Below are 16,375 nucleotides of genomic sequence, written 5' to 3'. Positions count from 1 at the left end.
CATAGGAGAGAAACTGAAAGATACAGAAAGACTTGGGGAAGGATTGCATTGGTCTAAGTGAAAACAAGACGGCCAGTGACAGCGGAGTAAGGAAATGAAATCACAGGCCTCAGTGGCAACAGTTTGGTGGGGGAAGTAAGCAAGAGGATAGCATTCCTGGCGTCTGGCTCAGGCACTGAGACGAACTGGCTTCTTTCAGTTGCCTAAGTGGATTCTCTGACGGTGAACGGATTCGGCACTGGCGTCTCTCCGTAACATTCTGTGTTTCTTTGTTGCAGGTTTATTTTTTATTCTGCCGTGCACGGACAGCTTCATCAAAGTGGACATGAGAACGATTTCATTTGACATCCCCCCTCAGGAGGTAAGGTTGTCTTTTGCCATGAGTAACAGATGTCACATGTGAAAGTACTTAGCAATGAGAGAGGCAGAGGAGAGCGGCGAGAGCACAGGTGGAGAGCCTGTCGGCCGTCACCGTTTTCCAGCTGTGTGACTTTGAGCAAGTTCCTCAACTTCTCTGTGCCTTAGTTTCCTCAGCTGTGAAATAGAGGTTGTGACAGTAGGACCTACTTTATAACGTTCTCGTGGGGACTACGTGAGATGTTATGTGTAGAGTGCTTAGAACAGGGGCTAAGTTAGTAAGTGCTATGTAACTGCTTCTTACTACGAAGTGTAACACAATGTTAACTCAAGTGTAATTTTAGCTTTTCATACTTGTCATCACTTTTACTACCACATTTCTCTGCTGCTGGCTTCTGATAGAAAATCCAGCTTAGGGGGCACCTGAGTGGCTCAGTCGGGTAAGCAACTGACTTCGGCTCAGGTCATGATCTCACAGGTCACGGGTTCGAGCCCCATGTCGGGCTCTGTGCTGACAGCTCAGAGCCTGGAGCCTGCTTCGGATTCCGTGTCTCCCTCTCTCTCTCTTCCCCTCCCCTACTCGCATACACTCTGTCTCTCAAAAATAAGACATTTAAAAAAAAAAAGAAAATCCAGCTTGGTATAATATTCTTCTTAAGGTTTTTTTTTTTTTTATGAAATTTATTGTCAAATTGGTTTCCATACATCACCCAGTGCTCATCCCAACAGGTGCCCTCCTCAATACCTATCACCCACCCACCCCTCCCTCCCACCCCCCATCAACCCTCAGTTCTCAGTTTTTAAGAGTCTCTTATGGTTTGGCTCCCTCCCTCTCTAACCTTTTTCTTCTTAAGGTTCTTGATTATACTCTAGATTAATTGGTTAGAAGCCCCGAAATTAGGAACTGCTCATTCGGCATTTTAGATAAAGCCTATAATGTTTTAGAATAGTAACTACTTCATGCTATTTCAAACTGTTTCGCAAGTAATATCACTGTTGAAACTCACAGCAGAATCCCTGGAAAGCTTGTAGCTGCCGTGGGGCAAAGGGATCCCTCCAGGCCACAGTGGCAGAGCCAGACCAATATCTAGCTTTTTGGGGTCCTCGCCTCATGCTTCTCCCACCGCTGCATGCTAAATGCAATCCACATTAGCTCCATCCTGGCCCGTGACCTAGTGATAGCCAGCCTGGTCCACATGTCCAGGGAGGCATCCTAACCTTTGCAGACAGAAAGCCTGCAAGTAGGATGAAGGGAGGGATAGAAGAATATGTCAAGTGTCTCCTGGCCAAAGGCCAGCTACTCAGCAGGGCGGTGGAGCCCGGCCTCATTGCTTTCTCTTTTTCCCAAATCCAGAGACCAGCCCAGGAACCTCCTTGCTGGTACTGATCCAAGTAGTGGGTGAGGTCAGACTTTGTAATCCACACGTACGTAGGAACACCAGGAATCGCTTTTACCCACCAGAACAAGGCTGGGAGCTGTGCTGTATTCTCTGCACGGATTCCCATGTCTCAGGGAGGATCGGCTCTCAGAAGGAGCCCCTTTCAGGGTAGCTGGGAGTCCTGGCATTTTCCTCTGTAAACATCACGGGCAGCTGGCCGGCTTGCTGTAAGCCTCTGCCTTCCAGCTGCTGTCTTCTCTCTTGCGAGCTGCTGAATGCAGAGCAGATTGGAACTTGGCGAGCAGTCCTTTTTCCGATCCCCTGTGAACTTCATGTGAAGGAAGATAAATACTCTGCCTACAATAAACAGTAGGAAGAGAGGCGGCAGCTTTAGAAAGCTCTGGCTGTGGCAGAGTCACGAGGGCAAGAAATGGTTTAGAAATGATACACATTTTCCCATCACATCATGGGAACTGATTAATTTTCATGCAAGATGGTAATATACTATTAGAAGTATTTTTAGATTATCAGAAAAAGGATTACCGCTTTCCTGCCTAGCAGGGACTAAACAGCTATATAATACCGTTAGTTGTTATCACTTGCCGTTTACATAGCTCTTTGCACTTTTTTTTTGTAAGTTTATGTATTTATTTTTGATAGAGAGAGAGAGCAGGGGAGGGGCAGAGAGAGAGAGAGGGGTGGGGGGCGGGTGGGGGGAGAGAGAGAGAATTCCAAGCAGACTCCAGAGCTGTCAGCCCAGAGACCGAGGCGGGGCCCGGACTCCTGAACCTTGAGATCATGACCTGAGCCAGAATCGAATCGGGAGCTTAACAGACAGAGGTACGCAGACTCCCCCCTTTACACTTTCCAAAGAGCTTCATTCACAAACATCTTACCAGCTCTTCAAAGAAACTTGCACAGAATTGGGCAGTGTAATTAGCCCCATCTCACAAATGAGGAATCTCTAGGTCAAGCAGTTTAAGAGCCTCACTAGGGTCACAAAGCAAAGCGGGGTAGAGCCCCGGCACCAATCACTAAATTCCCAGGATCACGTTTCAGGTCATCTCGCATTTATTGACCCCCTGCCGTGGATCCATCCCTCTGCCAGTGCTTGGAATACAAAGACAGACTACTCTTAAGAAACGCCTAGTCCAGCAGAGAAGCGGTGGTGTAGGTCAGCAATACTGGCCGCTGCAAAGGGGCAGTATTTGCAAAGCGCTTTGCAAAGCGCAAAGGGGAAAGTGTTTAAGTCTGCCCCGTCTGGCAAGGTTCACAGAGGAGAAGACACTTGAGCTGTGTCTTGAGTGATGAGTAACAATGTGCCAGTCTCATGGCATGCGGGAGAGAGAGGGGAGAGGACATCCAAGCAGAGGGGACACCTGCACGAAGGCCCTGGGACATGCAACGTGGCGCATGTGGGACGCACACCTTGTCCTGTGTAGGGTGTGCAGGGGGGCGTGGGACGGAGTGAGGCCAAAGGGCCAGCAGTCAGAGGACGCCTACACCAAACTAAGGCGCTGAAGGTGGTAGGAAGGAGCATTGGCAAATTCTGTGCTTGTAAGCATCTTCATGGAGTGTGCTACAAAGTGGGTCTGTACCCTGATCTCCCCCTGTAACAACGTCCCCCATTCACTTTTTGTTCTGGCAATGCTGTGCTACTTGTATATATATAGCTCAGCAAACCTAGGCTGTGCCATGGCTCTGTGCCGTTTCATGCATTATTGTCTCTGCCTTGGATGCTCTCATGCCACCCTCAGAAAATTGTTATTTCAGGTTGCCTGGGTGGCTCAGTCAGTTGAGCGTCCGTCTCATGATTTTGGCTCGATTCCAGGGTCGTGAGATTGAACCCTGTATTGGCACTGAGTGTGGGGCCTGCTTGGGATTCTGTCTCCCTCTCTCTCTCTCTCTCTCCCTCCCCCCCTTCTCTCTCCCTCCCCCTGCCCTCCACTCCTCTCCCCTGCTCATATACTCTCTCTCTCTCTCTCTCTCTCTCTCAAATAAAAAATGTAAAGGGTGCCTCGGTGGCTCAGTCGGTTAAGCATCCAACTTCGGCTCAGGTCATGATCTCACGGTTCGTGAGTTCGAGCCCCACATCGGGCTCTGTGCCGACAGCTCGGACCCTGGAGCCCGCTTCAGATTCTGCGTCTCCCTCTCTCTCTGCCCCTCGCCTGCTCACATTCTGTCTCTCTCTCAAAAATAAATAAACATTAAAACAATTTTATAAAATAAAAAAATTTTTCTAATTTAAAAATTAAAAAAAAAAATGTTATTTCTTCCTTGAAGACACAGCTCACACACCACCCCGGCCACCTACAAGTGTCCTTCCTTTGTCCCATAAAGTCTCCCTTCATTCCCCGTCCGCTTTGAAGGAACAGTGCCTGCTGCTGAGCGGTATCTCAGCATTTGTTGACTAACTGAATGAATTAATGGAATTAAGGAATAAGTGAATGTATTTTATTAAAATTCTAAATACACACTCCACTTCCTGACGCTCTGTTGTCTTAGTCCATCCGGCTGCTCCAACCAAACCCCACAGATTGGTGGCTCAGGAGCAGCAGGATTTCTTACTCACAGTCCTGGAGGCTGGACTCGGGGGCTGAGGAGTGTCCACTTCCTAGATCCTAGATGGCCGTGAGGGTTCAACCCTCGTGACCTGATGGGCGTCCCGAAGGCCCCGCCTCCTAATGCCATCATGTTGGGGCTGGGGCCTCCGCGTCTGAATGATGAGGGAACACAGACATTGAGTCGATAGGGCTTACTAAAGAAAATCGGCCAGTGTTCAAGATGTTCCATAGAACAACATTCCTTGCGGTCATCTTAAAGAAGGAGTTGGTCGGCCGGTGTGCAACCGCTCCCTTTCTGTTACAGATCCTCACTAAGGATTCCGTGACCATTAGTGTGGATGGCGTGGTCTATTACCGCGTTCAGAACGCAACTCTGGCCGTGGCAAATATCACCAACGCCGACTCCGCAACCCGTCTTTTGGCACAAACGACTCTGAGGAACGTTCTGGGCACCAAGAACCTCTCTCAGATCCTGTCTGACAGGGAAGAAATTGCACACAACATGCAGGTGAGGCGTGTGCCGGGGCTGATACCCACCAGAAATCAAAAGATGAAGCAAAGGGTCATTGGTTGTTTGACAGCTTTTTACTCATTCCAACTGGGGGATCACTGGCCTGCCTTCCTCCCTTCGTAGAAAGGTTTTCTCAAACTTGATTTGGTGGAAGGGAATATTTTTCACACAGAAAGCTCATGGGTTAATAGCTCAGATGCATGCATCGTTTTTTTTTTTATTCCCTTCAGTGTAGTTTTGTTTTGTTTCCCGAGAATTAGTCTTTAACCTTTGTCTTGAGCATAATAATCCAGAGGCCGTTCTGCAAGACAGTGCGGGTATTGTTAAATTCTCGTGTGGGTCCCATGACTTCCCTTGGAACTCCTGTGCTTTCCAGTCTTACTTGGGTAATAGATTACAAATTAAACCTGACTTGCTCAACAAAGATAAAGCACTCTAACCTGAGATCTTGTCACTTGTATCAGTGTCATGGTGTGTAAAATCTGTGACCTTACCTGATGTCCACAGCCACCATATGAGACAGGAAGTAGGATTTCATTCCACCCATGGTAAAGGGACCAAGTTGAAGCAGGAGGAAGTAATGTGGCTTACGTGGAGTCCTATTAGATCAGGAGCCAGCTGGCCACCTGTTTCTATCAGTAAAGTTTTATTGGGATACAGCCACTCCCATTGGCTTAGGTATTGTCCACAGCTGTTTTTGACCTACATCGGCACAGTTCACAGTTGCAACAGACACTGAAAGTAACCGATCACTGTCTGGCCCTGGTAGGAAAAGTTCGCCAACCTCTGCATGAGCTTCTTAGGCATAGAATCAGGATCAGCTCCCTGGGACCCAGCCCCTGGCTCAGCCTTCCATCCAGCGCAGGAGAAGTAAGCTCTCTCCCGGCTCTCCCCCAGCGCCGTGTCTGCTCTAGACCCCAGTGCTCTACCGTAGGCCTCTGGGCTGGGCTGAGCATTCCCGGCTTGCCTTCTCTCTTCCTGACAGTGTACCCTGGATGACGCCACGGACGACTGGGGAATAAAGGTGGAGCGCGTGGAAATTAAGGACGTGAAGCTGCCTGTGCAGCTCCAGAGGGCGATGGCTGCAGAGGCGGAGGCATCTCGGGAGGCCCGAGCCAAGGTAACCGCCCTTTCCTTTTCTTTCCTTTTCTTCTCTTCTCTTTTCTTCTCTTTTCTTTTCTTTTCTCTTTTTTTCTTTTCCTTTGTTTTTCTCTTTTCTTTTCTTTCTTTCTCTTTTTTTCTTTCAGTTTGCTTTGCCTGTGGAGTTTTCTTTTTAAGGAAAGCATGGTTGTTATAAAAATGGAAATAATCTTAACGGGTTTAGCCAAGTTGAAAGCCTCCCTATCACTTCAAGCCACAAGCCCCCCCCAAGGGGCCACCGCTCATGACAGCTTAGCATATACACCCGGGTTTTATTTGACTAGGGTGTTAGATTGCCGGCTTATTTTGCATAAGCATGGTCACACCCACGTATCGTTCTGTTCCTTGATCCTTTCACTTAACATCATCCTGTGAGCCCATCAGTGTGTACAGAGCCATGTCATTCTTCTGTGACTGCGTGTCCCCCCCCCCCCCCCCGCCCTGCCATGTCTCATACTTCATGCTCCGAGTCCCCCACTAAGGACAAAGGAACAGTTCTGGCTTAGAGCAAGTAGACAGTCCGGTCCATGTGCCTACCATTTGTTCCTTCCCTGTCTTCGTTTTTGAAGTTTATTTATTTTGAGAGAGAGAGTGACAGTGCATGCGGGATAGGGGTAGAGAGAGAGGGAGAGAGAGAGAATCCCAAGCAGCGTGGAACCCAACGTAGGGCTTGAACTCACGAACCGTGAGATCGTGGCCTGAGCTAATCCTTGCCTATTTTTGTCTTCTCTTTCATTCTGTCTTTTCTCAGGACCTTCTTCCTTCTTACTGTTCCCTCTTCCTCTCTGTCCTCTTCTTTTTTTCACTCCTCTCATGTCTGCTTTTCCCCCTCCTTCTTGTCATCGCCATCCCTGCCTGCTTCTTGAGCCCACATGGGTGCGTGCCCCATAGGAGAAGTGTTGAGGAAATATCTATTAATCTAACCTAGGAAAGAGGGTCTCTGGAGCTAATTCATAAGGACACAGGGATATCTCGCCAAACCCAAGGATGGGAAGTAGAGTCAAGTCCCATCAGAAATGGAGCCAGGGACTGCAGTGTGGTCAAGACCAAAGGGAGCTAATCATTCCATCTCCTGGGCCTCATCTCACTGCTGACAGCTGGAGGGCAGAGTCAACTCTCAAGTTCACACACCTCCCTCAGCTGAACACTAAAGGGGACAGACCCGCCTTGATTCCAGATTCATAGCAGAGAGATTCTCTTTGGCCCAAGTTTGGTCAAAAGGGCAAATTCAGGGGGCGCCTGGGTGGCTCAGTCAGTTAAGTGTCTGACTTCAGCTCAGGTCATGATCTCACGGTTTGTGGGTTCGAGCCCCACGTCAGGCTCTGTGCTGATGGCTCAGAGCCTACTACTTCGGACTCTGTCTCTTTCTCTCTCTGCGCTCCTGGCGGTCTCTCTCTCTCTCAAAAATAAATAAACATTAAGAACACTTTTTTAAAAAAAGGGCAAACTCAGATATTAAGTTCCACAGCCCTTTGCCTGTGAATGGGTGAAGGAAGAGGGCCAGTCTTCATCGGAGGGGTTGCTGTGGACTTGACAGATCTCCCAAGACACAAGGGGCAGACCAAGCCATTGTTGTTGTTAGGAAATAGTAATAAGGGCACCTGGGGGGCTCAGTCAGTTAACTGTCCCAACTTCAGCTCAGGTCACGATCTTACAGTTCATGAGTTTGAGCCCCACGTGGGGCCCCGTGCTGAAAGCTCAGAGCCTGGAGTCTGCTTTGGATTCTGTGGCTCCCTCTCTCTCTGCCCCTCCCCCCGCCTCAAAAATAAATAAACATTAAAAAAAATTTTTTTTTAAGAAAGAAAATAGTAGTAGCTGGTGATAATTGACTAAGCACAGAGCCCTGCCCTTCTAGTAGGATGCCCTTTAAGCCACACATTGGGGACTATAATTTCTTAGCCAGCATCAAATACAACAGCAGCTCCTTTGACACTATACCCAGAATTTTCTACTAACCAGAATTGTTAGCTTTTCCTAATGTGATAATTGATGCTCATGAGGGCAACCTGGTAATTCTGTGGAACCTCCAGTACTGCCATCACATTGAGAAGACTCAGTGGTATTTCTGGTAACATTAAATACACCCTACTATAATCGAACTGGTATTTTGAAAAACAGGAATCGCTTTTATCTAGATTACGTCATTAACCAACAGCCCCATTCCAAGCCATACTGAAGAGACTACTTAGAATGTCAGGGCCTGAAGGGTCCTTAGAGATTATCTTCTGAAGCTGACAGATAACCTGGTCCAGAGGCTGCCGGGAAGCAAGCCTTCCTGTTCCCCTGCCGGGAAGCAAGCACAGCACTGTTTTCCGCTGAGCTTAGGCTTGACCTCAGAACCCTTCTGTTGCCCTTCAGGTAACAGTCCTCAACTGCTTGGCCTTGGCCCTAAAAATGAAACTTATTTGCCATCCCACTATTCAGATGAAAAGATTGAGCCCAGAAAATTCATGTGATTTTCCTCAAGGTCACACAGTCGATTAGTGGCAGTGGAAATCAGAATGCCCCTCTGGCTCCTCTGGACTTTCCACGACGGACTAAGCCCCTTGGGCAAGTGCTTTCACCAGTTAGGAAAGAAAAGTCCTTATAACAATGGGAAGAGATGAAGGAAGCCGGTTAGAATTCTGAATGACTGTGCTCCACCTGGATGAGACTGTAGGGATCGTCTGGAACAGTCTCGTGGACCTGGGCAGTATCTGTCTTTAAGATTAGGGTGAACACATCGAATCACAAGGAGTCTATCCTTTCTGTAAAACACAGTAACCCTGCAACAACCATAAGGCTTATATATTCAAAATGGTACAGTCAGGTTCTCGTGGAAAGTAGGGAGTCCATTTCTTCAACAAATAAATTGTGAAAGAAAAGGGTAAGAGAGCCTATCGATTAAGAGCCTTCAGAGAGAAATTCCTCTCTGAAGGAATTTCCGTTACATAGCCATCAGGGAAATGCAAATTCAAATCACAAGCAGACGCCACACTAGACATCTACCAGGATGGCTAAAAAGAAAAGAGCCAAGTGTGGACGAGGGAAGAACTCATACTCCTGTTTTGTTAGTGAGACCACAGATTTGGTACCACCATTTTGGAAAACTGTCTGGCAGTGTGTATCCAACAGAAATGCACTTGTGTGTTTACCAAAACACACAAGGCGTGTACTAGAATGTTCACAGCAGCACTTTGTATTACCTCAACCTGGAAACTGCCCACAGGTCCCTTGTGGTTGAATGCATAAAGTGTGCTTTGTTCACACGAAGGAACACCATGCCCTGAAGAGAATGAACATGAAAGTGCTGGCAAACATGGTTTGAGAGAAAGGAGCACAAAAGATTCTCCCACAAGCTTGACCGTGTGTTAGTCGGACCTCCTATTCAATGTTTTAGACCAGCTCTTAATGACTTGAAATGTGATACCTTTTACACTTGCGTCCATCCTGATTTCCTCGCTCAGAACTCTCAGAAAAATGCCTGCCACGTGCTTTCGGGTGCACATTCCTGGGTCTCATCCTCTATTCGTTGAGAAGGTGGAGTAGAGGGATGCAGATCCCCTTTCTCTGCCCTTCGCGGGCCAGCCCGCCTGGGCTACAGAAGGAGACAACAGTACCAACCTCACAGGCCTGAAAATGGCTGGTTGTCAAGGGACGGTCTGTAAACATGGAAGTGGGGATCAACATGGGGTTGCTGGGCATTGGCAGAAGCCCCACACCGCCACAGGCATCTTGCTTTGCCTTCTGAGGGCCGATTCATGGCATCTACGTGGCCTGTGTTCAGACCGAGCCGGTGGTTACTGCCTTCACATCTTGGGCAGCGTCCTCAGACCAGCTTTCCTGTTAACAGCCCGTGTGCCTCGTCTGGTGGGTCTGGCTTCTCGGCCAAGAGCTCGTATATTGACAGTAGTGGGAGATTAGATATCTCTGCAGCCGGTCCATCGCCAGACCAAAAACAAAGTGCCTAATTGGACCTCTGAGATGACGTGGAAAAAGCCAGAGCCTGCCGTTCTCGGGCAGGAGCTTGTTTTGCATTCCGTACGTACAGGGTTTGCCTTGGAGCACACGGTTACGTGCATCTTTTTGAGGGCACCTGGAGTGCCCCCTCTCACAGACCTAGGTAGGACATTCTGGGTATCTTGACAAACTAAGGTTTTTATCCTCTAAACTGAGTGCCTTCTCTCGGTGACACCATATCCTGTATCACCCGTCTCACCTAATGGCACCCCCCAGGCAACCGAAACCTAGAAACCCACGGCTCAGCCTCTGTTCCTCTTCCTCCCCATACCCAGCCAGCCTCCAAACTGCTGACTCTCCTGAAAAGCACCGCCCCCGGCCCGTTTCCCCCTCCAACCCCACATCCCCATTACCAGCCAGTCGCACCAGTCACTCTGAGGCCGTCCTGTTAGCAGCTCTCAGTGTCTCCTCTTCTCATCCATCCTCTGACGTCTGTCTGTGTGTTTTCTCCAACTGGATCTGATGAGGTTCCTTGCTCAAAACTGTTCAGCAGCTTCCCTCTGCCTCCAGACTGCAGACGAAACACCCCAGCCTCTCCTCTGCCTCACACTGCATTCGGCCACTTAGATTTTTCTGGAATATACCAGCTTTTTAAAACCTTGGTACCTTGACGTGTGTGCTGCCTGAAGTATTCTTCTTCATCTGTGGCCAAACGACAAAGCTTTCATCCTGTCCTATTCAACTTCCATAATCTCATCAGCTCGTGTTCTGCAAAGCCTGCTTTGCTGAGTGCTGGCCCTGTGCCTTGTACCTGTCTGTCTACATTTCTCACACTGGAATGAAGTGATCCGTTCCCATGTCTATCTCCCCTGCTTGACCGGGAGCCAAAGGAGGCAAGGGGGTCCACTCTCTTCCCTAGCTACTGCACAGGGCTCGACCCCTAGGCGGCTCCCAGCATTTACTCTAGAAGTGAATGAAACTCCACTGGTTGGGAGACTATCGTGTTCAACTCGGATATTCATGGGAGTATTCTGAACCATGAATATTTTGAGATCCCTGTGAAAACAACCCAGTTGGAACTGCGCCGTTAAGCTTAGTGAGCATGGTATCTTCACGCCCTCTTCTAGGATTATGGAGAAAGAGTGACTCACCGCCTTGATTGGCTTCTGAATCCTTTATACATTAAGGCATAGCTGGATTCAAAAACCAGGTCTTGACTTCCCACATGCCTTTCCTATACGATAGCCTCCGTTTATACATTTCACACTTAACGTACCTTTCTGTCTTCCTCACAATGGCCCTAAAAGACAGATACTATCCCGTTTTAAGAGTAAGAAACCAGAGCTCAGAATGTTAAATAACCTCTCTGAGGACACTCAGCTGGTGAGGGTTAGGTTTGGAATTTGAGTACAAGCCTGTCCCACTCTAAAGCCCCTGCTTTTCTCCCCGACCCCAGTGATGTTCACACTTTTATGCCCATGTAACCTCAAGAGGAATTTAGACAAACTATATGTCCCATCACACATTTTAAGTAGACATGTGAAAATTTTCATTTGAATTTATATACTTGGCTAAGCGTATAATCTGACATGTTTTAAATATTGACATTTTATTTTAAGTGTTTATTTTTGAGAGAGAGAGAGAGTGAGCAGGGGAGGGGCAGAGAGAGAGGGGGAGAGAGAGAGAGAGAGAGAGAGAGAGAGAGAAAATCCCAAGCAGGCTCTGCACTGTCAGCAAGGAGCCCAACGTGGGGCTCAAACTCACGAATTGTGAGATCGTGACCTGAGCCGAAATCAAGAGTCAGATGCTTAACTGACTGGGGCACCTGGCTGGCTCGGTTGGAGGAACACGCAACTCCTGATCTTGGGGTCATGAGTTTGAGCCCCAGGTTGGGTACAGAGATTACTAAAAAAATAAATAAACTTAAAAAAAATTAATTAATTAATTAAAACTTGACATCACTCATTTCAATGTATCCAGTGAAATTCAAACAACATAATGATTCCATCATCTTTTTAAAATACGTAAATAAGCTCTTTCGATAGGCATGTTTCATTGTCCCTTTTCTTTTCTCCTTGAACTTGTATTTCCACTCTGCCTCCTCATGGATTCTTTTCCTAATACAATATATTTTGTCATGAATTACTTTATTACTCCTACCGCAACACATTTAGCATTGAAGTGGGTTTTTTTTTAAGTTTATTTATTTTGAGAGAGAGAGAGAGTGAGCACGTTCAGGGGAGGGGTAGAGAGGGAGAGAGAGAATCCCCAGCAGGCCCCTTGCCGTCATCACAAAGCCCTTGATGGGGCTCAAGCCCACCAACCGTGAGATCATGACCTGAGCCAAAATCAAGAGTCGGACGCTTAACTGACTGAGCCACCCAGGCATCCCTAGTACTGAAGTTAAAATTAATATTTTAAACATTTCCTGTGACTACAAATAAGGCATTTAAATGTTGCAGAATTTCTCCCAAATAATTTTTTTCTTTAACTAGAAATGCTTATCTTTTATTTATTTATTTATTTATTTATTTATGGTAAGCTGGAAAGAAAGAAAGAAAGAAAGAAAGAAAGAAAGAAAGAAAGAAAGAAAGGAAGGAAGAAGATAGAAAGAAAGAAGAAAGAAAGAAAGAAAGAAAGAAAGAAAGAAAGAAAGAAAGAAAGAAAGAAAGAAGAAATGCTTATCTTAACAAGATAAAGAATTCCTGTGTTTGCAGCTGGCCCTCACGTATTGCCAGAATGAGACAAGATTAACCATCAGTTCTAGTGTTAACCTTTCATTGTTGTACCTCTAAGGACTGAGAACTTTTGTTTACATAAATAAGTAGGTGGAGATCAAAGTTGTGTTTAAAGTCATGCCATGCAGTCCTTCATACTGTGTCTGAATTACGTGCTACAAATCGTACAGTGATCTTTCATTTAAAAATATGTTTAATGGTCATCAGCTTTCAGTTCCATAAGGTCCTCTGTCCTTTCTTTAAAATCAAACAACTGGAAATTGAACGCCTGGGTGGCTCAGTCGGTTGAGCGTCTGATTCTTGATTTTGGCTCAGGTCATGAGCTCACAGTGTTGAGATCAAGCCCCGTGTTGGGCACTGGGCTGGGTGTAGAGCCTGCTGAAGATTCTCTCTCTGTGTCTCTGTCTCTGTCTCTCTCTGTCTCTCTCTCTATCTAAATAAATAACTGGAAATTCATGTGACTTGCAAAAGGATTTGTGTCCATTCACTAGTCACTTTCTCAACCCCTATTTTGAGTTGCCCCTCTGTTCGGTCCCCTGAAGCATGCAAGAAAAGCCACAGTAAAAGACGATGTCTCGATCTCAGGCACATAGTCAGGCAAATCAGACATAGGAAAAAGGACATAGGGAAATGGGGTAACTGGAAATGGATTTCCTTAAAACTATTCTGGCGCATTCCTGGAGAAGGCTTTGTGTGCACACCCTGGTTTGAAGACTGCCCCTTGACACCTGTGTTTTCTCCAGTCTGACCACTCCCTCCTCCTGTTCCTTAGGTCATTGCAGCCGAGGGAGAAATGAACGCATCCAGGGCTCTGAAAGAAGCCTCCATGGTCATCACTGAGTCTCCCGCGGCCCTTCAGCTGCGGTACCTCCAGACACTGACCACCATTGCTGCTGAGAAAAACTCCACGATCGTCTTCCCCCTGCCCATAGACATGTTGCAAGGCATCGTGGGGGCAAAGAAGTGAGCCACAGAGGCCAACGCAGAGACGCGCCCTTCCCTTCCAGGGTAGAGTGGGGACCAAATCAGCCTTTAACCTGTAAGGAGAGAGTAGGGCGGGACCTTGACTATTCCTCCTTCCTTTCCTTTTCCGTACGTTGACTGCAAGGTGCTTAGAATGTGTAGTGATCCTAGCAACAGATACAGATGAGGATTGTTAGCTTGTAAATACTGAGAAAGAGAAGGGGTGTGGGGAGGGGGTTGGCGATTGGTGATCTGTAAGATCATTTTGATCATTTCTTAACTCTTTTAAAATATTTAAAGTTCATACGTTTAGATCATTAGGTAATAGGCTAAATCCCCCTTCTTTTGACTTTCCCTGGGTCGTTCTGCAGCCAGACCAAAGGCAAGAAAACAGGTTATAACCACCACTCGGCACCCTGGCTGGACAAATGCTTTGCAGAAAGCAGTGACCTTAGGCTACAACCAGCTTCTCTGGGCCATATGTGCCTTACCTCCGGGGAATCTTAAGGAAATGTTCCTAACATCCGTTTACTTTCTAAGCCCAGACCACGTTTCAAAATAATCCTCACTTGAGAGTTGGCATTTTCGTGCCTATACGTGTCAACACTGGAGGAAATGGTCAAGGTCAGTGAAAAAGATGATCTTAACCCTTGAAAGACTTCTAAATCTACTATCACAAAGATCCTTTAAGAATAATAAGAATAGTTCTCCCTTTCTTTTAAACTTCTTTTAGCCTCTTTATGACTCAGTGATTCCTCTGTGGTCTTTCAAACAAGCTAAATACTTGTCACAAAAGTGCTTTTTCCTCACTTTTGCCTATTTTCATATTTCAAGTTCTAAATAGTTCTGATTTTTAAATAAAATGTTCTCTAAGTTCTATACACAATTCTTTGTATACCCATTTGAATGGCTTAAGGACTAATCCTTTTTTTAAAAAATAGGTAAAGCAATTCTCTTTTATTGTCTGCATGCTATTAACTATCGTACACTGTGAAATATCTTGGTTACCAGGCCCATTCATTAAATATTATGAGGAATTCACAATATATTGGGCACATAATAACCAATGAGCTTGGGAAGACACTGTCAGACTTAAGATATATAGATGGAGGGTTTTTTTGTTTTTTTTTTTAGTTTGCCGAGTCCTCCTTTTCTATCACGTGTGGTCAGTGCCCAGAGAGGAAGTGGGCGGCCCCTCCTACCCAGTTCCTTGTTCCACAATGGTAGGAAGCCTTTTGCAAACGCCTGTGAATTTTGCAAATGCCCGTGAATCTGAGCAACCTGGCATTCTTCCTGTTGGTCCGACAACCTGGCTGGTGACACTTAAACCACTTTCTCCTCGTGGCTCTGAGTTCACCTAGAGAGGTCTTGGGAATGGCAGCTTCCTTACCCAGAGCCACCCTTCATATTGGTCCTTAGCTGCATCCCTCTGTCTGTCCCAGACTGTGAATGTCCCCTCCCCGATCGCCCATTTCCAAGCTTATTTTAGAAAACCTTGAACCGTGCATCCATGTTCTCAGCTGCGTTTATTACATGTATATGGAGCATTTTGACTTGGAACTCAAGTTACGTTTCTATTTATAATTTTTTAACTAATGCTTCTCTCTCTTTCGTGCGGTGACTCACCCTCGACCAGTGAGGACCAGGAAACAGCCCCATATCCTGGCTGAAAACCTCTTCTCAGGCTTAGAGTAACAGTGCTTTCTGCTCCTTTGAGTGTCCCTATGTCCAGATACCAGTCTTCGCCTCTCTGCCTTGTGGATTCATAGCCCAACAGGTTGGGATTAGATTGCTTGAGAGGGAGGAAGCATGAAAGGGGTCCAGGATGAGCGCTGGTGCAAGAGTGTTCTCCACGTGGCCTCCCTTTCCAATGCTGTACATAATAAAGTGTGCACTTTTACTCGTTTTCTTTGGGTGAGGGTCTGTTTCTGCCTGGATTTAGTGTCTGTGGATTTCATTTTTCAGAAATGGCACATGTGATCCTCCGGTCCCGGGCTGGCTGCATTGGCTTCTTGGTGTGCTTTATGTGGGCCAAAAAATGCGGAGAGGTTAAAGTTGCCCAACTGCCGCCTAGGCCCCTTCTGGAGCACCTGCCCATACATTTTCCCTGGGGAGTTCGAGATCCATGGACACCCTGAATCCTTTGCTAGTTTAATCACCCTTTGCCCGAATCCAAGCAGGATAGGAACTCACTTCTGTCACCCCGTGGTCTGTTACAGCTCCAATGCCTTGCAGGCTGCCTGGCCCAAGGCACACAACAGGTACCTATTGACCAGCCCAAAGTCAGACACAGGATCCAAGCCCAGGCCGGCCTTTTCGTCGCCTGTCATGGCGCCTCACGATGACTTCTATATGGTAGACGACAAAATCCAAGGTCATGTTTTGGGGGGAAAAAGTTGTTAGGAGAAACTACGTGGTTGAACTTTGAGAGAAAAATATGAAGTCCGAGCAACTCTTGCCCCGGGCAACTAACTTTTTCGGAGCACTGTAGAGTTATGAGGCCACAGCCACCAATGAACTGAAATTGGCTAATAAACCACCTTGCGTGCCAGTAGAAGAAATGAAGAATTCAGGGGTAGGTCCCCTGCAATTTGACCTCCCACAGGTTTGCAGGAGGGGAGCTGGCTTGTCCAGACAGGACTCCGTCTGCCTTGAGGGAAGGCCCTTGGAAGCTCTAGGCTGTAAATGCTGCTTTTGTCCCAGGACTTTGCATCTGTCAAAGTGATTGCTTTGACTGCAAGTAACCCTTTGGGGTAAGTGAGGTGGGAGTTACAGGATCCCGTC

At 47.0% G+C, this 16,375-nt stretch overlaps 1 protein-coding gene across 1 annotated transcript in view; it reads left to right on the top strand.

Annotated features, from left to right (window-relative positions):
- STOM (stomatin) overlaps positions 1-15,494 on the top strand; it is a 31,393-nt gene extending 15,899 nt beyond the window's left edge. The window contains exons 4-7 of the mRNA XM_019453984.2: positions 279-361; positions 4,605-4,808; positions 5,797-5,931; positions 13,401-15,494. Of these exons, the coding sequence (XP_019309529.1) occupies positions 279-361; positions 4,605-4,808; positions 5,797-5,931; positions 13,401-13,595 (617 nt within the window). The 3' untranslated portion in view covers positions 13,596-15,494. The remainder of the gene's footprint in view (positions 1-278; positions 362-4,604; positions 4,809-5,796; positions 5,932-13,400) is intronic.
- The last annotated feature ends 881 nt before the right edge of the window (positions 15,495-16,375 follow it).

The sequence above is a fragment of the Panthera pardus genome, unplaced genomic scaffold, assembly GCF_024362965.1.
Source record: "Panthera pardus isolate Hobbes unplaced genomic scaffold, ASM2436296v1 HiC_scaffold_20, whole genome shotgun sequence".
Taxonomy (NCBI): domain Eukaryota; kingdom Metazoa; phylum Chordata; class Mammalia; order Carnivora; family Felidae; genus Panthera; species Panthera pardus.
Note: the sequence above shows the minus strand (reverse complement) of the source record. Positions and strands in the feature narration are given on the sequence as shown.